The 21,376-nt window shown below is 35.4% G+C and overlaps 1 protein-coding gene across 2 annotated transcripts in view; it reads left to right on the top strand.

Annotated features, from left to right (window-relative positions):
* Positions 1–21,376, top strand: part of PAFAH1B1 (platelet activating factor acetylhydrolase 1b regulatory subunit 1) — a 76,592-nt gene that overhangs the window by 50,740 nt on the left and 4,476 nt on the right. For both annotated transcript variants that reach the window (XM_065896343.1, XM_065896345.1), the window contains exons 3-10: positions 7,672–7,756; positions 8,064–8,138; positions 8,998–9,204; positions 14,002–14,170; positions 15,923–16,025; positions 16,743–16,971; positions 18,397–18,498; positions 20,862–21,018. In XM_065896343.1, coding sequence (XP_065752415.1) covers positions 7,672–7,756; positions 8,064–8,138; positions 8,998–9,204; positions 14,002–14,170; positions 15,923–16,025; positions 16,743–16,971; positions 18,397–18,498; positions 20,862–21,018 — 1,127 coding nt within the window. The remainder of the gene's footprint in view (positions 1–7,671; positions 7,757–8,063; positions 8,139–8,997; positions 9,205–14,001; positions 14,171–15,922; positions 16,026–16,742; positions 16,972–18,396; positions 18,499–20,861; positions 21,019–21,376) is intronic.

Consider the following 21,376-nt stretch of genomic DNA (forward strand, 5'->3'; position numbering starts at 1 on the left):
TTCTGGAGGGTTTTTATCATAAATGGGTGTTGAATTTTGTCAAAAGAATAAGAAATATCTTTTTTAATGTTAATGAAGACCTTTCCTTTTTTTTTTTTTTTTTTTTTTTTTTTGCTGTACTCGGGCCTTTCACTGCCGTGGCCTCTCCCGCTGCGGAGCACAGGCTCTGGACGCGCAGGCTCAGCGGCCATGGCTCACGGGCCCAGCCAGTCCACGGCATGTGGGATCTTCCCGGACCGGGGCACGAACCTGTGTCCCCTGCATCGGCAGGCGGACTCTCAACCACTGTGCCACCAGGGAAGCTCAGTAAGGTTACTTTTCTTAACAGATTAAAAGAGTAAAGAAGAAGACATAAACGAGGGGGAGGATCAAAACTGAACTGTTCAGTGGTGCCTTCTGCTTTGTTGTCATTCCATTACTCAAAAAATTTCGTCTAAATATGAGAATGAAAAGTAATAATGCTTTTTTTGTGTGTTCATGTTTTTGGTTTTGCCTTTTTAAAAGAAATCCAACATGGCATACTTATATACCATTTTATTGCTGCTGTGGTATGGAGAGTGAGGGATGGATGTTACCTCAGACCCAGATCTCTGCTGAAGAGAAATGGTAACTGACAGGCTAGTATACCAGGCACATATTCTTTTGCTTAATGATGAAGATAAAGGTCCACTCACCCTGGCTCACCCAAATTTACTTTCCTTTACTTCATCACTGCCAGAATAAGGTCTCATTGTAACCTCTTGCTGTGCTTATACTTGTCCCAAGACTGGTAGTAGTTGAATCCTGGACTACCCTTTTGGGGTAACTATCTTCAAGTGTGATGATGAAGGATGATCATTGTAACCCTTTGTCAGGGCCCATAAGGTTGGAGAGGTGTAAGACCTATGGCCAGGAACTCATCATATCAGTGCTCCCCTTTCCCCAGAGATTCAGTGGGTGGCTGTAGCATATTTAAGAAGTCATGTTACCTACCTGTCTAAGACTTGGCTAATATCCTATGGCAGCAGCTTATGGAATGACCTGCAGTAGTGTCTCTGCACTTGAAATGAACTTTATTCACATCTTCCCCAGTACTATGTAGTTCATCTTGGTGTTTGTCTAAAATGGCATAGCCTGGGGTGTTGTGAGGGTTGTCTTCTGGAACAGGGCACTAAAGATGATGATGTACTTCTGGGGGTGTGAACTTGTATGCTTGATCCTGCTGGGTCTTCTCATTATCTTAGTGGTGTGCCCTCCTAACCCTGCAGACATCCCACAGTCATTGGGCCACTGCAGACTTTTCGAACAGTGCACATTAACTCCATTGCTTTCCTCATTCTTGAATATGTGAGATCAGTGTATCTTTTCTGATGGGCCTGGTAAGAAAACATCTGTTTGTCAGCTACTGACTTAACCTTGTTTCTCCTCATATAAACAATAAATTTTAACTATTTATAGAATTCCTAGAACATTTTTATTCAACCTTAGAATGCTAGAGTACACAGTTTAGGGCTTCCCTGGTGGCGCAGTGGTTGAGAGTCCGCCTGCCGATGCAGGGGACATGGGTTCGTGCCCCGGTCCGGGAAGATCCCACATGCTGCAGAGCGGCTGGGCCCGTGAGCCATGGCCGCTGAGCCTGCGCGTCCGGAGCCTGTGCCCTGCAACAGGAGAGGCCACAACAGTGAGAGGCCCGTGCACCACAAAAAATAAATAAACAAAATAGAGTACACAGTTTGAAGAAATACTGTTATTGTCATTTTGGTTTCAAAAGGCCGAATTTTTGATTCTCAGGTTCATCATTTATTAGCCAAAAATACCAGTTAAGCTCTGTGAGCCTCAGTTTCTTTACCTGTGAAAAACAGCTTCCATCTCAGTCTCCCGTAACGCATGCTCTGTAATACCTTTTGCTTCAATTTATATTCGTAAGAGATTCAGGGGACCCTGAAGTATTCCGCCTTTATTGTTGGTGCTATCCAGTCTTTTTAGAGTTGTTTTTGTTTAACTAGCAGTTCATAGCATTTAGAAAAACTTTTGAAACTCTTATCTCCCTTTATAAGAGTGTGAGGGTGTGTATGGATTGGTACTGTGGCATATTATGTTATGACTGATACCACAGCTACAAAAATTATCCTAGGGATATAAGAACAATGAAGAGAGTGTAAGAAGTCAGCTAAAATGCTTAGAATATAATCCTTGCATTTTAAAAAACTTGAAATAGTTTAGGAAAACAAACACAATCTCATTTGTTATTATAATAATTTCAAAGGACAGCAGTAGAATATATCCAATGTGGTACTATTCCATATGTAAGCCTAAACTCTGTCTAACCAATTCTGTTTGTTCATACATAAAAGTCCTTCATCTCAATTCATTCTTTTGATTTTAACCATTTTCTCTGATTCTGCATGGGGTTACTGGTTTTGGTTCTACTCAGAATGTTGCACTTCTGCATGAATTTTTCTTTGATTCTAGTGATAGTTGTTTTTCTTCATCTCCTAAGGCTTAGTAGATTTATTTAACTCATGTGTATGAAGTTTCTTTGAGAGATTATTATAAACTTGTGCTTTGATGTCCACTTGTTTCCAAGGGGATAAATCTTCCATCCTAATAAAACTGATGAAAATCAACTCTAGGTCAACAATTGAAATTAGTAGCAAACTCTAGAAGCACCTTTTAGGCTGTTAGAACCAAGAGATTCTTCAGTCTTATTTATTCTTACTTTAAGTGATGGTGGTACACCTTGCCTGAGTTAGAGGTTCCACATTCTCTGGATCAGATAGTTAGCTTAGATATTGAGTGATGAGGTAACAGGGGCAGTAGTGCCAAGGTTATCTGGCCATGGGAACCTGACTTAAGTTTTTTGACTCTGTCAACACCACTCACCTGACATTGTGGTTAGAAGTGTGACTAAGAGGTCTAAATTATATTTGATGTGGAAATAAAATTGACTAGACTCTTCTGGGACTGGGTTGTAGACTTTGTGTACATCATCAGTATGTTGTACTACCCCTAATGGTATCATACTCGCTTAAACTTCAGTTTTAATTTATTTGCCATATTTTTGTATATATCCCTTGCTCTTCGGTAGTTCAGTATTATGATATTTTAATGCTATGTAATAGCTCTTTTTCTAAACTCTTAACAAGTAATACTGTTAACATTTAACCTTCATTAGATAGAAGGAGAATGCATCCCTGATATTCTCAAATCTCACTGCTCCTCCCCAACTCCAGTATTTTAGAGTGCTCATTTGAACCCTTACTGTGGAGTGGAATACTGAGGCTACTTTAAGTTCTGGAACTGCACTTGCTAAAGTGAGCAGGGACCTCTTGGTAGCCAGATTGTTTGGACACTTTTTAGACTCTACTTGACCTCTCTCAAATCTTTGTCATTGTTAGCCATTTCCATTTCTTTGAAACTCCCTTCTACATTGACTTGCTGACATCTCTTAATTCTCACACTAGGCTTCTTCACTCCCTAATGGCTTCTTAATTATTGGTATCTCTCAAGGTTCCATCATTTACTTTCTAGTCTCCTTTTTTCTTCCCATTATATACCTTCATCTAAAGTGTCTTTCACCATTTACATGGTTTGAATCACTACTACCTGTTTAGTAATTTTCCTAAATCCTTTCCTTACATCAGATCGATCTTTTAAGCTTCTGACCTGTATATTCATTTACCTCCTGTATCATATATCTTTACTTAAATATCTTATAGCTACTTCAAGTCAAAAGGTTTAAAACTGAACTAATAATATTCTTGCCCCGCCCTTTTTTCCTTCCTCCTCTTCTCCTGTTTCCTGTCCAAGTAAATGTTATTACCATCTACCAGAAACTTGTAAATCAACTGTTTTCTCCCATCTCCCAGATCTAGTCAGTTACCAAAACAAAAGCTTAATGGTTAAAAGTATGAGTCATTCTTGGTTTCAAGAATTTGTGTGTAGGCTGGTCAGAATTCCCATCATTAAAAGCTCTGCAAATAACAAATGCTGGAGAGGGTGTGGTGAAAAGGGAACCCTCCTACACTGTTTGTGGGAATGTAAGATGGTGCAGCCACTATGGAAAACAGTATGGAGGTTCCTTAAAAAACTAAAAATAGAATTACCATATGATCCAGCAATCCTACTCTTGGGCATAAACCTGGACAAAACTATAATTCAAAAAGATACATGCACCCCTGTGTTCATAGCAGCACTATTCACAAAAGCCAAAACATAGAAACAACCTGAATGTCCATCAACAGATGAATAGATAAAGATGTACATATATACAATGGAATACTACTCAGCCATAAAAAAGAACGAAATAATGCCATTTGCAGCAACATGGATGCAACTAGAGATTATCAAACTAAGTGAAATAAGTCAGAAAGAGAAAGACAAATACCATATGATATCACTTATATGTGGAATCTAAAATATGGCACAAATGAACCTATCTACAAAACAGAAACATACAGACATAGAGATCAAGCTTGTAGTTGCCACGGCGGGGAGGGGGGGTGAGGAAGAAGAATGGATTGGGAGTCTGGGGTTGGTAGATGCAAACTATTATGTTTAGAACGGATAAACAGGACTTCCCTGGTGGCTCAGTGGTTAAGAATCAGCCTGCCAGTGCAGGGGACATGGATTCGAGCCCTGGTCTGGGAAGATCCCACATGCTGCAGAGCAACTAAGCCCGTGCGCCACAGCTACTAAGCCTGCACTCTAGAGCCTGTGAGCAACAACTACTGAGCCTGTGTGCCACAACTACTGAAGCCCACACGCCTAGAGCCCGTGCTCCGCAACAAGAGAAGCCACCGCAGTGAGAAGCACGTGCACTGCAGTGAAGAGTAGCCCCCACTTGCTGCAGCAGCGAAAACCCAACACAGCCAGAAAATAAATAAAGAAATTTTTAAAAAATAGAATGGATAAACAACAAGGTTCTACTATATAGCACAGGGAACTATATCCAATCTCCTGGGATAAACCATAATGGAAAAGGATATTTAAAAAAAGAATATATATATATATATGTGTGTGTGTGTGTGTGTGTGTGTATGTGTATAACTGAGTCACTTTGTACGGCAGACATTGGCACAGCACTGTAAACCAGCTCTACTTCAATAAAAAAATTTTGAGTGTCAGGCTTTTTTAATTGCAGTATAGATCCACTTTTAAAACACTTATGAAGAAATACAATATATGGAAGTATATGAAAATGGAACAATTCTAGTTAAAGGAGGAAGGTTTTGCATTCCACCTACTTAGCCGGTTTCTTCCCCACCTACCTAATGAATGTTGATTGGAATTATTATCCTAAATTATTTCACTTCATCTTAGTTTTGTGACTTTGGATAAATCAGTCTGTCAGTTACATAGTATAGGAGTAATATACTTTTCTACAGGATGGTTTTAGGATCAAAAGAGACAGTGAATATTGTTTTTTAAATTAGATTTAACATTTTATAAAAAGTATAAATGTAACATACAACTCTTTTGAGGTGCTGTTTTATGCACATTTGGAATTACCTATATCTTTCTAATTAATCACATTTACCACACAGCATCTTTTTAAAAATATAGATGTTGGGTTAGGCCACATAGAATTTGGAAATATTGCAGAATCTTAAAAATTTAACGTCTACACTTTCTTAAAAGCTATATAAGCAGAATCAAAGGGCATCAACTGTTTGTTTTAAGTCAGTAAATGCTAACCCAAATGTTTGAAAAGTAAAGGTGGTAAAGGGATGACATTCGCAACTGCTGGTAGGAGTATAAACTGGTTACAACTCTCGGAAGCAGTTTGACAACCGCTATCAAAATGTCCTAAAAAATGTATATCTTTTTTGTCTTAGTCTGTTCTTAGACTGCTCTAACAAAATATCATAAACTGGGTGGCTTATAAACAACAAAGATTTATTTCTCACAGTTTAGAGGCTAGTAAGTCCAAGACCAAGGAACTGGCAGATTCGGTGTCTGGTGAGGGCTCACTTCCTGGTTCCTAGTCTCTCCATAAGGACATTAACGCCATTTGTGACCTCCTCACATAGGCCCCACTTCCAAATACCATCACTTGGAGGATTAGGCCCCTCCACTAGTTATTGTACTTTAAAAATAAATAAATTTATTTATCTATTTATTTATTTGGTTTTGGCTCCATTAGGTCTTGGTTGCTGTGTGCGGGCTTTCTCTAGTTGCGGTGAGCGGGGGCTATTCTTCATTGCGGTGCACGGGCTTCTCATTGCAGTGGCTTCTCTTGTGGAGCATGGGCTGTAGGTGCACGTGCTTCAGTAGTTGTGGCACATGGCTTCAGTAGTTGTGTCTCACGGGCTCTAGAGCACAGGCTCAGGAGTTGTGGCACACAGGCTTAGTTGCTCCGCGGCACGTGAGATCTTCCTGGACCAGTGCTTGAACCCGTCTCCCCTGCATTGGCAAGTGGATTCTTAACCACTGCGCCACTAGGGAAGTCCCTAGTTATTGTACTTTAATCTTTGGTATGCTAATAATTACCTGGAATATGAAGTGTTTGCTCAAATTCCATATTATCTTTCTCCGTTGTTTGTTCTTAACATGCCATTGAATTAAAACTTAGTCCCACCAATTCTACAGTACTGCTAGAGTGTTTTATTTCCTAAAGCATTAGGTGGGCAGTAGCATTGACATTTATACAAGGATAGTCCTAGCAGCATTGTTTGTAGTAGTAAAAGCATATGTCTCTCTGTAATGGAATACAATATTTTTTTTGAAGAGGCAGATTTACATCTGATAATGATTGCTGAGATTAAATGAGTTTATGTGACATTGTGTGTAAGACTATCTGTAGTGTACTGCAGTTTGTTTTAAAAACACATATTATCTCTAGAAGACTATGCAAGGATATGTAGTTATAGGTAGATTATCACTGAAAGAATACACAAAACACTGGTAACGTGGTTGCTTCTGGGATGGAATATTGGAGGTCATTGGTGGAAACCACACTTTATTGTATACTTATATATTTAAAGTTTGTTTAACCTTGTGTATGTATAAACTTTTAAATTATTTAAATTAATTTGAAATGTTTTAAAGGCAATACTAAGGAAACAACTATTTCTATCACAGTGGGACTTAGGCTCAAAAATATTGAGAGACACTGGAATAGGTTGCCTTAGGAGACAGGTAGCTGATTTTTGCCTTCAAAGAATATAAGGAGAGCATGAAATTCATTTGCTAATTCAGCTTCTCTAACCTTTGAGTTCTTTCTAACTCTAAATTAATTTCTCATTCTATGATAATATGCTAAGTTTGTAGCTTATGCCTTTTTTTTAACCCACTCTCATGGTTTAAAGTTGTCTCTAAAATTAAAATACTTATTAATTGTAATTTTATCAGAACAATTCTCCTTACAAAACTAAATTTCATTACTGTCACAAAGTGATAACTAATTATATAAGCCACATCTTGATCTTACAGCTTGTGAGGCAAGCAGCACATTAGAAACATAACTAAAAGCTCAAGAACAGTGTTATAATCTTAAGGATGTACTATGACAGGATTAGCTGTTTTAGAGGCTTTGGGGGGGGTTCCTTTTCTTGTGAAATACTTGTATGATTTGGAAGGTAATACTCTTAAAAGAGTGTCTTAAGATTTATGAGTTTTTAAATAAAATATTCTTTCTTCAAAATAGAAATGAGAGTTTATTAGGAGTCATTTGCATTTGTTTTCTTTCAGAAATCGAGCTATAGCAGATTATCTTCGTTCAAATGGCTATGAAGAAGCATATTCAGTTTTTAAAAAGGAAGCTGAATTAGATATGGTATGTTTGACTTTTTACAGTTATTCATAGTATATATGAGTGGACTTTACTTAGGTATCCCTAGTTAACAGTCACCTGAGTTATTCACAGATCTTGTCATTTGTTATTGTGGTTTACTTGACACTAAACCTAGTATTCACCCTCCCCCCCCCCTTTTTTTGGTATAATCAGATGTTTTTATTTATTTATTTTTATAATCAGGATATTTTTCGTAACGTTTGAACCTAGAGCTTGAATGGTTTGTATGGCTTGAACTATTGTATTTTTGCCTTTTTTTTTTTTTAATGTTCTCATTTTTTTTCTCTAGAATGAAGAATTAGATAAGAAATATGCTGGTCTTTTGGAAAAAAAATGGACATCTGTTATTAGATTACAAAAGAAGGTAACTAAGTCTTTTTTCTTTTAAGTTAGTTGTATTCAAAGTATTATATAAACTGAAAATATCAACAACATAAATTATTCTTTTACATTAATAATTATATTTAACCTTGAAAAGGCAAATAAAAATACATTTCTATGCATTATTATTTCTATGCATTATGACCTATACAGATCATTGCTGGTAAATGGTAATTTATGCAACCAGGGCTACTGGCTGAGTTGAATCTAACACAACCCTGACTTCAAGGAATTGGTACTGAAGAACCCATTTATGCACTTAGATGGGAAGAACACATGGAGCCAATATGATGCTGGGGAAAGAGCACTAAAGTGTGCTCTTAGACAAGTCATTTTCATCTCTGACCTTTTATTTTTATCTATAAAGTGAAGGCAATAGGTAATATTCTGGTCCTAAAATTTATACTTTTAGTAGGCAAAATTAGAATAATATTGTTATGAGTTAATCCATAAAAAGCCCTTAGAAAAGTGCCTAGCCACACAGATGCTCAGTAATGTTAGCTTTTAATATGAATATTCTGATTAGCATGTACAATGTAAACTAGAAAGGATCAAGATAGGTTCCCTACTCTTCCTCTAATTTGTATCCTGGCACCTTCCAAATTTTTCTTTGAGTTAAGGAGGTAAGACAATTGTATTGCATTTTTCTCAGTTTTTAGTTTTGTCACACTAAGATTTTAGTGATATATTTAATATAGATCATTTTCAATTAAATCTGACAAATGCTTTGTAAATTACTGAAATTTTATTCTGCGTATATGAATGCAAAATAAAGGCAGGTTTTTAAAAATATACTATTTTTATCAGAATTTATCTGTACATAACTATGTGTTCCTCTTAAGGTTATGGAATTAGAATCAAAGCTAAATGAAGCAAAAGAAGAATTTACGTCGGGTGGACCTCTTGGTCAAAAAAGAGACCCAAAAGAATGGATTCCCCGTCCACCAGAAAAATACGCATTGAGTGGTCATAGGAGTCCAGTCACTCGAGTCATTTTCCATCCTGTGTTCAGTGTTATGGTCTCTGCTTCAGAGGATGCTACAATCAAGGTAGTGATTTCAAAATTGAAAGATACAATAGGATAATTGTTAGAAGCAACTTTAATGTTAAATTGAGTGAAAGAAATGAAAAGATCCTGAAATGAGGACCTATGCAGAGGAACAGGAGGGCCTCTCTGAAACTGTGTGATTGATTCTAAACCTTAAAAGACAGAATAAAATTTCATTGTAGCTCCTGAGAGACAAGCTGCCAAATAAGTTCACTGATGACTTTGAGAAAATTGGGTGTCACTAATGTAACATTGGACAAATATAGGTCACCCAGTGCTCGAATAACTTTTGTTCTTGAAGAATTAAAGTATACGTATGTGCCTTACTTATTAGCAGAGGTGATAGATGAAAATACAGGATTACAAAACTAGTGATTCCGGGGGTGAATATCTTCCACAAAAAAATTCAATAGAGGATTTATTTAAATTGCACTCTCCTTGATGGTTTTGATTCCAAACTAAACAGTAATTCTCTCTAGGGGTATGGAAATGTAGCAGCTTTCCATTTTATAAGTTATTTATTTCTGTCATTTTTTAAAATTTTCATGATAAGCATATACATTTTAATATTTTTAATCAGGAAAAAAGTTGTTTTTATAATTTCCTTTGATTCAGACACACAATACAGTGATAGTTGTATAAACCACGTACAGAAAGATAAGTAAAATGTAGTTTTAAAAATTTAAGTAGGTTTCTCTATCTAAAGCTTATTTCAGATTAAGTTCTAGATTTTTCTTTTTTTTTTTTTATTTTCCGGTACGCGGGCCTCTCACTGTTGTGGCCTCTCCCATTGCGGAGCACAGGCTCCGGACGTGCAGGCTCAGTGGCCATGGCTCACGGACCCAGCCGCTCCGCGGCATGTGGGATCTTCCCGGACCGGGGCACGAACCCGTGTCCCCTGCATCGGCAGGCAGACTCTCAACCACTGCGACACCAGGGAAGCTCCCAAGTTCTAGATTTTAAGTTTCATTTGTAGAGGTATAAATAAGAAAATGTGAGTAGATTGCTAAGATTGTATTTATCACATAGCAGCAGTCAGCATAAAACGCAGGCATGACTTAAATATATATACTTAACCTGTTCTTTAAACATGATTGTATGTTTTCTTTTTGTGGATTCTTTAGTTTCTAAATCAGTGGCTTACTTTCATCCTGTGGGTTGGTGATCCATGGGTCGGGCTGCAAAGTAATTGGAAGAGAGTCTTAAATTCTATTTGCATTAAATATTTCTGTAGGCTGAGATGATTGCCTAATACACTAATATATTACTGTCTTTCAAATTATGTAGACATGTATTTAGTTTATTAATTTCACGATGCTCTTGTCTACTAAAAACTGCACTGCTGTCATGAAGCATGGGGGTAAAGATAGATTTATCAAATAGATGGAAAACTCAGTCTTAACTATTGATTTTGCAGCAGTGGTCTAAAAGCGTAAATAAAACCACTAATATGCCATCTTAAAATTAGCTATTGGTTCAACTTTAAAATATTACAAATGGAAGTTTTAAAAGTTTTATCTATAACCATACCATGTATGTCAACAGCTAGTAAAAGTTCTCCCTTCCATTTAGTCTTTAATGTGCACACATACGAAAAACATTTGTATTTAGTTTTGCTTCCTTCTTTGATTAAACTTATTTTAGAAATACTTTTCTTTGTTTCTAATGAATCATCATTTTTAATGATTTTAAACTGATCTTTTTACTTATATGTGGAGACTTTATAGAGTAGTTAATGGTCAAGAGCACAAGCTCTGGGTTCAAGTTCTGACCCCCCCACTTAATGATTTATGTGATATGAGCAAATTAACTTTTTGTACTTCTCTTTTCTCATCTGTAAAATGAAGATAATTAGTACTTGTGTCACAGGACTTTGGGGAAGATTAAATAATACATGGAAACTGCTTAAAATACTGAAGGAGTACTCAGTGTCAGCAGTGTCTCAACACCATTAACAAATCTTCCACTGGATTTTTATTTCCAGTCATCTACTATCTTAAGTAATACTGTTCTATTTTATACATAAGTCTTTCTCATTTTGTTGGATATTTTGTGGAATGAAAAGAAACCTGTTTCTACCAGTGGTTTTCATTCTTCAATTACGGTAAAGCTAGGGGATTCCTAAATGATGATTGAGACAGAACTACCTTCCAAAAACTCAAAGGAGCACACAGAGACAGAATTTTCTGTAATTTTGTGACTATCTTGGGCAAAGTGCTTGATATGTTTAAGGCTCAAATTTCTCATTTGTTGGAAGGGGGATTAAAAATATCTATAAGATTCTTTTGCTTGAAATGAAGTAATATATACATAATGTATATAACGGTACAGTGTTTGGTGGATGGATGGTAAGTCACCAATAAACTGTAGATAATGTTATAGTTATAACAAAATTAAAATTTTATTATATAATTTCTCTTGTGCATCTAGTAAATATAACATGTTCCTTTTAGAGTCATTCATTTACATTATCAACATTTGAACTACAACAATTTAAGAAAAATGATAGAGGATGGATATTTGGAATAGCTCATGACTTTTTAATTGCGTCATTTAAATTTTTGAAACATTATTTCTGGTTGTCATTTAGAATTAGTTCTTAAATGTTAAGAAAAATGAACAGCAAACAAAACTGAAAAATACGTTCAACTAATAAAGCAGATCAAGGATTGCCAACTTTAATATATAGAGTTCAAACAAATATGGAAAACAGTAACATCTCAACAGAAAAATGGACTATAGGACATGAACAGACAATTCAGAGGAAGAAAAAGTGGCTAACCAACAACAGTAGAGCTTTGGCGTCACTACTAATAGAAGAAGAAATGCAGGTTAAAATATATATCAAATCTGCCAAGATATTTTACTTTTTAAATGAGAATTCCCAGAGGTGATAAGAATTTGATGAAGCAAGCATTCTCATTACATTTGATACAATCTTACCGGAGAACAATTTAATAGAATATATGAAGGGCTAGAAAGCTTACACTTTCTGACTCAATTCTTCACCATCACTGTCTGACCTAACTATTGCAGAATGAGGACAGATATTTTTCACTATTCAAAGGTTTTCACTATAATGTTTTCTATAATGAAAAGGTCTTTCCTTTTGTTTAGAAAATATTAGGAATTACTTTTAAAAGAATGTTTGCTAATAAGTTTTTAATGGCATGGAGAAATCCTTATGATAAGATGCAAAGGGAAAAACAGGATAATGAAGTATACACGGTCACCGTACTTTTTTAAAAGGAGCATAGAAAAAATGGAAAAACTATGCCATTGGTAGGATAATGGATATTTTTTATTGCCTTTATATCAGTACGTTATATTTTTATCATGAGCATTTATTTTATAATCATACAAAAGGTAAATATCAAGTAAAGAAAAAATTCTCATTAATTCCTGACATTTATAAACACTAAAATGCTCTGTTTGCTTACCATTTATGAAGAGACACAGTTCATATTCTGGGTATATTTATTTTAGAGGAAAATGCTTCAGTGTTCTTTAATGAATGCATGGAAGGAAAATTAACTTAAATGGAAGTGAACTTCAAGGTCATACCTTGTTTATTTTCAGTATGTAAAGTATTCATCTGAACTCTTGGTGTTGAAGAGTTGACTAGATATCAAAATGAGTGAAGATACTACAAAAAAAAAGAAAACTATAGACCGATATAATACCATTTATGAACATAAATGCAAAATCCTTAACAAATTATAAGCAAATTGAATCCAGTAGTTCATAAAAAGGACAGTTAATATGTCATAAGGAAATAGGGTTTATTCCAGAATGCAAGATTGGTTCCACATTTGAAAATCAATCAGTGTGATATACCATATCAACAAAAAAAACATAGTAGGTTCAGGAGTTGTAATCGTGTGTAATTTTGTGTCTTTTTTATATAACATTATTGTATACATGCCATAAATTCCTTACAGTAGCAAATTTTATATCTGTGTAGCCATTTCCCTAATATTGGATGTTTAGATTGTTTCCATATTTTCAAAATACATTTTCTAAGTTTCTCTAAATTGGGTGAAATACACTCTACCACAGATACCTTTGAACTTACTATGGAAAGAATGAAATCAGTCACTTGATTTTAGAGCATGTAATTAGTGTTGGTTAAAGACTTAACTTCAGACTAGTATTTGGCCACCAGGATAGAAGTTTAGTATGTTCTTGAGATCTGTTTCTAATAGTAATTATTCTTGATAGCTTATTATTTTTATTTTTTTAGAAAAATTATCTTTAAGAATGTGACTGTGGCTCAGTGTTTTTATATCATAATGACATATGCTTCTGTAAATCTGCTATTTAAGGATAGTTACATCTTGTGAAGTCTTTCCTTGGCCTCTTAGATGTCTGAGCTTTGCTTGTCTAGTAGAATTGAATACTCCTTTATCATTCCCCTAATATTCTACATATAAATTCATGTCATAGGACTCTGAAACCCTTTTTTTTTTTTTTTTCCGGTACTTATATTTACTTTTTAACATGTCTGTTGCCTGCTGTCAGACTGGGATGGGACTCTGTCCTGTTGCATTATATACCTAATCACTAGCATGGTTAGATATATGGTAGATGCTTAGTAAATGTGGTTTTAGAGGTCTATTTAATAATCGATTTTCTCTATAGAGAAGAGTCCAATTTATACTTGAAGATGTGCTGTTTCTAAGAGAGTTACCCTTTGTTACTTGTTTAGTCAGTATAGTGCCAGACTGGCCTGCCGAGTGCAGATGTGAACTGAGAAAGCAGTGATACGATGCTAACCAATTTTCTGTTCACTTGACAGGTGTGGGATTATGAGACTGGAGATTTTGAACGAACTCTTAAGGGGCATACAGACTCTGTACAGGATATTTCATTCGACCATAGTGGCAAGCTTCTGGCTTCATGTTCTGCGGATATGACCATTAAACTATGGGATTTTCAGGGCTTCGAATGCATCAGAACCATGCATGGTAAGAGGTGGAGGATAGCATTTTGATATTAGTTTCTAACATGGTATTCCAGAGAGAAGGATAATGTTTTCTAACAGTGTGCAAGTTTCCTACATTCCATTCTTTTTTTTTACTCTTTACTGGGTTTTAATTTTACAGTGTTAACAGTAGTCAAACACAGAAATCTTAATGGTTCTAGAACAGACTGTGTTTTTTGTTTGTTTGTTTGTTTTGTTACTCACATCACTCTTTTATTGGTCAAATCAGTCATGCAATCAACTGGGTCCCTACATTCAATTCTTATTGTCTGTAGTGGAGGAGCATATGATGTAGATAGTCCATGGATAATCATGGTAATTGAGAGTTGTTTTCTGTTATGAGGTTTTAAGTATCTCTTAGTGGTTATAAAATACTTGTTTTCACAAATATTTTTGAATGAGAAAAACTGCTAGGACATCTATGTGTTCTTGAGAAGAAGAGAAAATGAATTTATTGGGGTTGTTTTATTGTTGTTTCTCATTTTTTGCAGTTGGGAAACTGAAGTCAGAGTAGATGTAGTAAAAGCTGGAACCCATATTCCTTTGCTTACTTTTTAATATTCCACATATACTATAGTCTCATTGTTAAGTTGTTTTCCCAGCCCTTGTCATGGAGACTGTTTTCTGAAGCAGTTTGGCTTTATGGAAAGAGCATGGGCTTTGGAATCAGATATCTGGGTTCCAATTCCTACTTGTTTACTTAACGGCATTAGGAAATTGTAAGCTCTAATCTATAAGATGAATAATACTTAAGTATTGAATTAAGAATTGAAGTCATAGGGTTGTTGTGAGGATAAAATGAGATTGTATACTCAAATCATCTGATTTAGTACCTGGTACTTAGGAGGTGCTCACTAGATAAGGATTTTTGTTGTTTTTTTAAACATGTTGAAATATGAATGTTTGGGTTTTATTTAAGGAACACATACTGTGTTAATAAAAAATTTTTTTTAATTATTATCCAGTGACATTAGCACTTGAGTAAGCTGTGTGACTACACAGATGGTGTAATTTGAATGGTATGCTTCCCCGCCCCACTCCCCCAAATTAAGTGCCTTAGGGAAGCTTACAGATCAAGGGAGTTCTGTTGAATCCTTTTGTAAAATCTGTATTTGTTTCTTTAAGTAGCCTGTATCTTATTGCTCTAACTTAAAGAGTTCTTTTATGTTGCTTAAAATAATGTGATACTTATAAGGATTCTCTGAGGCTTTTTTGCAAAGGATAGCTAACTAGCATTGTGAATAATGCATTTTATTTTTTTTACCCCTATGAATATCAACAACAACAAAAATAATTTTTAACAACTATTTTAAATATGGAACCAAATCCCCATTTTTCTTATCCATTCTGTTCATCTCTGTAAATCTTATTTCTATCTTATATCTTAGAATAACAACCATAGAAAATTTTTTTTTTTAGTGTTCATAAACATTCAGTGTGTTAATATATTCAAATGCTGATGATACTGATTCCCTGTGATTTTAAAACAGTTGTACAGGTTGAAATGTAATTATAAATTGAGCTGGCTGCTTGTTTCATTGTGGATTATTTTATTGTTATTAATCCCTTAACTTTTTTTGTGTAAATCCAGGTTTCTTATCAAATTTATATAAAACTCCATTGTATTTAAAGTTGCTGTGATATTTGAAATCCCATGATGAAATCTCAGGTGAACTGAGGTTTAATTGCTGTTGATGATATATTACTTAATATGTTACTGTGTTTTGTGTTTTAGGCCATGACCACAATGTTTCTTCAGTAGCCATCATGCCCAATGGAGATCATATAGTATCTGCCTCAAGGGATAAAACTATAAAAATGTGGGAAGTGCAAACTGGGTAAGTAGATTTAGTTGAAAAGGCGTCAGCTTAAAGAGATAATATTCAACAAAAAAACCCACAATTATATTCTGATTGTTCCAGTAAATTTGGCTGTAACCCAGAATGATCACCATGACAGTTATATTTTAAAACTTAAGTTTCAATCTCTAAATGTCTATCCAAAAGGAACAGAAATTATGAAAGAAACTATATCCTTGAGAGCCATTTTCTGTGTGATGGCTTATTTTCTCTGTGGTCTTCTTTTAGGTTATCTCTCTGGGTTGAATTAAAATGTAAATAACATTTGTGCAGGTATGCCCCTATTAGGCTTAATTTGGTTGTGCTTAGAATTACATGATTGTTATAATAAAACCTTACTTAACCTACTGGTTTTGTCCAGATTAGTAAGAGCATGCCTTTTCCCCAACATGGCTAGAAATATTTTTGTTAGGTTTACTGTGTGTGCTTAGTTAAAAGATTTTATTTCTCTCTATTTTTTACCTTGTAGATTTTGATTTGGTTAGCTCCTTAATGATACTTCCATCAGCTTATTTTAACTGATGTTTGACTTTCCAGCCTGTCCCCATCTTTTATTAACCAGGAATGTATGTGTATTCTGTTGACTTGCATATGATGCCATTCTCTTCATTCCAGTGCATAGCTAGTTTTGTATCACTTCTGGGAAGGGTCCCAATGATTGCCATTCACGATGCAAACTATTACTTATTTTGATAGCTACTGTGTGAAGACATTCACAGGACACAGAGAATGGGTACGTATGGTGCGGCCAAATCAAGACGGCACTCTGATAGCCAGTTGTTCCAACGACCAGACTGTGCGCGTGTGGGTCGTAGCAACAAAGGAATGCAAGGCTGAGCTTCGAGAACATGAGCATGTGGTAGAATGCATTTCCTGGGCTCCAGAAAGCTCCTATTCTTGCATCTCTGAAGCGACAGGATCTGAGGTACTGTATGATTTATATGTTATGTCATGATTTTGTTGCTAGTATCTCAGAACTTTAAATAACCTTCCTGATTCTCTATTTCATGCCATTAATGCATTTAAAAATCTGCATCCCAGAATTCTGAATCTTGAAACTCTTTACTGTTCCAACTTGCAGATAGATGTGTTTATATTTTTTAACTAGTGGTTACTGTTGCTGTCAGCTGACCCTTGATGTGTGCTGGGATGGGGGTTCTCCTGAAGAGTAAAAGTGGTCATTTAAATTAGTCAGAAATGTCATTGTTATAAGAGTATACCAATGCAAAAAATAAAACTTATGGGAGAGGTTTAAGTTATCTTTTAGAAGAATAGTGTTCCTTAATGAACATAATTATTTTATTTATAAATTTATGGTGAAATGCAGTTCAGCATTTAAATATTTGTTTTAAATGAATATTTTATATGGAGGCCTCTGATACTCTTGATCATTAGAAACACTAGCTGAATCTGGAGTTATATTATTTTTTCATGATTCTTAATTTGTGCTCTTCATGATTTCATTCTTTGTAATTATTACCTTAAAATTACAGCATAATTAATTCTGTGAATAAGTTGTATGAGCCAAAATTGACCACATTGCTTTTTTTTTCTTTCTTTCACATTTCTTTTTTATAGAGACGTTCCTATCATGGGTTTTTTAAAATTACATTTTAATAAATGAAGGAGGATTCCCCATCCCTCCACCCCCCAATTATTTTTCAAAATGAATCTTCTATTGTAATCTCTTTCTAGTTGGCTGGCTTGGTTGCATTTTCAGATTTTTTTTTTTTTTTACTGCCACCTGGTGGTGTTTATGTACCATATGTCATAAATTCGTTGTGGTTGGACTTTATATAAAGGATAAATTAAATAGTTCTTAAATTGTTTGTGATTACAGAAGTCTTGAGCAGTAAATTTACCATCCATTGGTGTTGTAGAAACTGAATCCTAATCTAAGTGGAAATTTTCTACTTTTATATTATCTAGGTCCTTCCTGTGTAACCTAGGTATGTCAAAAGACTTCTGTATTTCAGTAGAGAAAAACAAGATGAATAAGTCCTGGATATCTGATGTACATACAGCATGGTGACTAAAGTTAACAGTACTGTATTGTATACTTGAAATTTGCTAAGAGGGTAGATCTTCAGTGTTCTCATCACACACAAAAAAACGTAGTTTTGTGAGGTGATGTTTACATTAATTAGCTTGATTATAGTAACCATTCTACAGCGTATACATGTCTCAGAACATGAAGTTGTATATATACCTTGAATAGATACAATTTTTATTATTGTCAGAAAATGGTTTTTACCAAATTAGAAATATAGATCATTGCTAGGTAGTTGTCATTTAAAGTCCTTACCTAACTTCTTGCCTGGGAAACTTAATTTTTATATGTTTTCTGTAGACTAAAAAAAGTGGCAAGCCTGGACCATTCTTACTGTCTGGATCCAGAGACAAGACTATCAAGATGTGGGACGTCAGTACTGGCATGTGCCTTATGACCCTTGTAAGTTTGCATCATCTTACTGCTGCTTTCGCATTTTTACTGTGTGCATATCTTTTTGGGTCAGATGCATTGTGATATCTTATTAAATAATCTGAATTATTTGAGGTTTTAAAATAACTTCTTTATAAATAGACTTCTTGTCGTTAAGTCCATGGTTGCAGTGATATGGAGGTCATTCCTGTAGAATATTATGTTATACAAAGGGTCTGCAAAGCCAGTCAGTGCTAGGAGGGAGAGTCTAGCCACTGTACCTCTAAAAATCATGTGACATCTCCTGAGGAGGGGAAACAGTAATATTACAGACTCATTCATTTTTTGAAGCTGTTTGCTTTTCGATTTCATTATATTTAATTTTAATATGAATCCTTCTAATTATTACCTATATATTTGCATGTTGGAGTTCATTTGGTTTACATTCTGACATTAATGGTGTTAGCTTTATGACTTGGAAATGTTTATTTCATTTAGGAGCCTATTTCATCTAGATTTTAGTATGAGGATATATAAATGATAGTAGGGGATCCGTGGACATTAATCCAGTAGCAGTTTTTCTAATTTGGTATCCATGTTGGTTTAGAGATTCTTTAAGTGCTAATCATACCTTGAAGTGATTGTCTCTCTGTAGCATATGATAGACACATATGGAAGTATCATCAAGAACTGATTAGAAAATTAAACTCTCCTCTTAGTATTCTGAGCTGAGTTCAGGTATACTATGTTGCTGTTAGAAAACATGATCTACATTTAAAAATCAGAAAGCACGTGCTCTCTTCTGTAACAACACAGGTCACCATTAATTTCCCTGGAGGTTTCTGGCTCCTGTTTTTCAACTGAAGGAGGATTCTTTTCTCTGCTTTATTTTGGTGTGGCCACAAGAAATGTGATTTGATTTTTGTTGAAGCTTCTACAACTCCAGTGATTGGTGGCTTTTACAGATAACAAAGTTTTTGTTTTGTTTTGTAGCGGTACGCGGGCCTCTCACTGTTGTGGCCTCTCCCGTTGCGGAGCGCAGGCTCAGCGGCCATGGCTCACGGGCCCAGCTGCTCCACGGCACGTGGGATCTTCCCGTGTCCCCTGCGTTGGCAGGCGGACTCTCAACCACTGTGCTACCAGGGAAGCCCAACAAAGTATTTTTTTAAGTAAGGGCAAAGGCAAAAAAAGTAAACCAAGGCAAAAGATATGTCACCTTGGTTGTCTCTTTTCTTTTTCTTTTTTTAGCTCTTTGGGAGGGAGGTTCTTTTACAAAAGCAATATAGCTATTTACATTTTAGAAAATTTGAGAAATAAACAGAAAAGTTAAAAGAAAATAAAAATCACCCTCAGATCACTTTACCATACCTAATAATACCTACCAAGTGTATTTTCGTAGACTAGAGCTGTCCAGTAGAGCTTTCTGTGATGATATTCTGTGTCTACACTATCCAGCATGGTAGCGACTAGCCACGGGCAGCTGTTGAGCTCTTGAAATGTGGCTAGAGACTGAAGGACTGAATTGTTGATTGTATTTAATTTTAGTTTATATTTAAATAGCCACACGTGACTAATGGCTGTCTTGTTGGACTGTGCAGTTCTAAACCTTTTTCTTAAATTACTATGTAGATGAATATGGTGGGGGGTTTTCTATGTAAAAATGGTATACCGTACGTACTGCTTTGCAGCAGACTTCTAATTTAGAAGGTATGTGGCAGTTGCTCATATCATCAGATACACTTATTACATACAGTGCTTTGCTGAACGTCTTCGTTAACCAAGTCATCTAGACACATTCTTAATTATTTCTTAGGATTGATTGCAAGAAATGAAACTGCTGGACAGGGGATATAGATAGATGAATGGATGAATAAAGATATGCAGTAAATACCTATATATCCTTCACCTAGAGTCGCCAGTTGTCAACATTTTCTTTTCTCTGTGTGTGTATATGTAGATTTTGTTGAACAGTTTGAAAGTTACTTATAGACATCATGACACTTGACCCCAGATATTTTAACATGTATCTCCTAAAAACAAGGGGTATTCTGTATAACTATAATAAAATTACCACACTGAAGAAATTTAACATTAATACACTACGTATTTAAATTTTCTCCATTTACCCCAGTAGTGTCCTTTATAACTTTATTTTAGCCTCTGTCCAGGAGCCAATCAAGTATTATATGTTGCATTTACTGGTCATATATTGTTAGTTTCCACTTTCCTTTAACCTAGAATTCCTTAGACTTTTTCCCCCTTTTGTCTTTTTTGGCATTGACGTTTTTAGTGTATGTAGTTCCAATCCACTTTGAGTAATGACTTGCTGTTTTCATAGATGCTTTTTAAATTATTTATCCCTTTATTAAGTCAAATACCTCTTTGTTTTTAAGGTGGGTCATGATAACTGGGTACGTGGAGTTCTGTTCCATTCTGGGGGGAAGTTTATCTTGAGTTGCGCTGATGACAAGACCCTGCGTGTGTGGGATTACAAGAACAAGCGATGCATGAAGACCCTCAACGCGCATGAACACTTTGTTACCTCCTTGGGTATGTACAAGTTACGAGGTTTCTGAGCAGTTAGGTTTTGGGGTGCCAGACCTAACAGTTTTATGTAACCATGTGGATGTTTCCAGGTAAGAAATGAACATGTTCTTTCAGGGCAGAATAGAGAAGACAGGTTAAAAACCTTATGGATTCCTGCCATTTGTTTTAAATTCTCCTTTCTTAACTCTCTCTTTCCATCATCAGCCTTATAATAAAAAAAAATTATTTTCTCCATTGCACAACATTGGTTTGGAAGCTAGAATTATGAAGAGGATGCTTACTGAGCACTCTGATGGGTAATTTTTCTTCCCTACTAGTTTGTAAGTTTCTCAGAGGAACTCTTACTCAACCTTTTTACTCT

Source organism: Phocoena phocoena, chromosome 19 (genome assembly GCF_963924675.1).
Source record: "Phocoena phocoena chromosome 19, mPhoPho1.1, whole genome shotgun sequence".
Classification (NCBI taxonomy): Eukaryota; Metazoa; Chordata; class Mammalia; order Artiodactyla; family Phocoenidae; genus Phocoena; species Phocoena phocoena.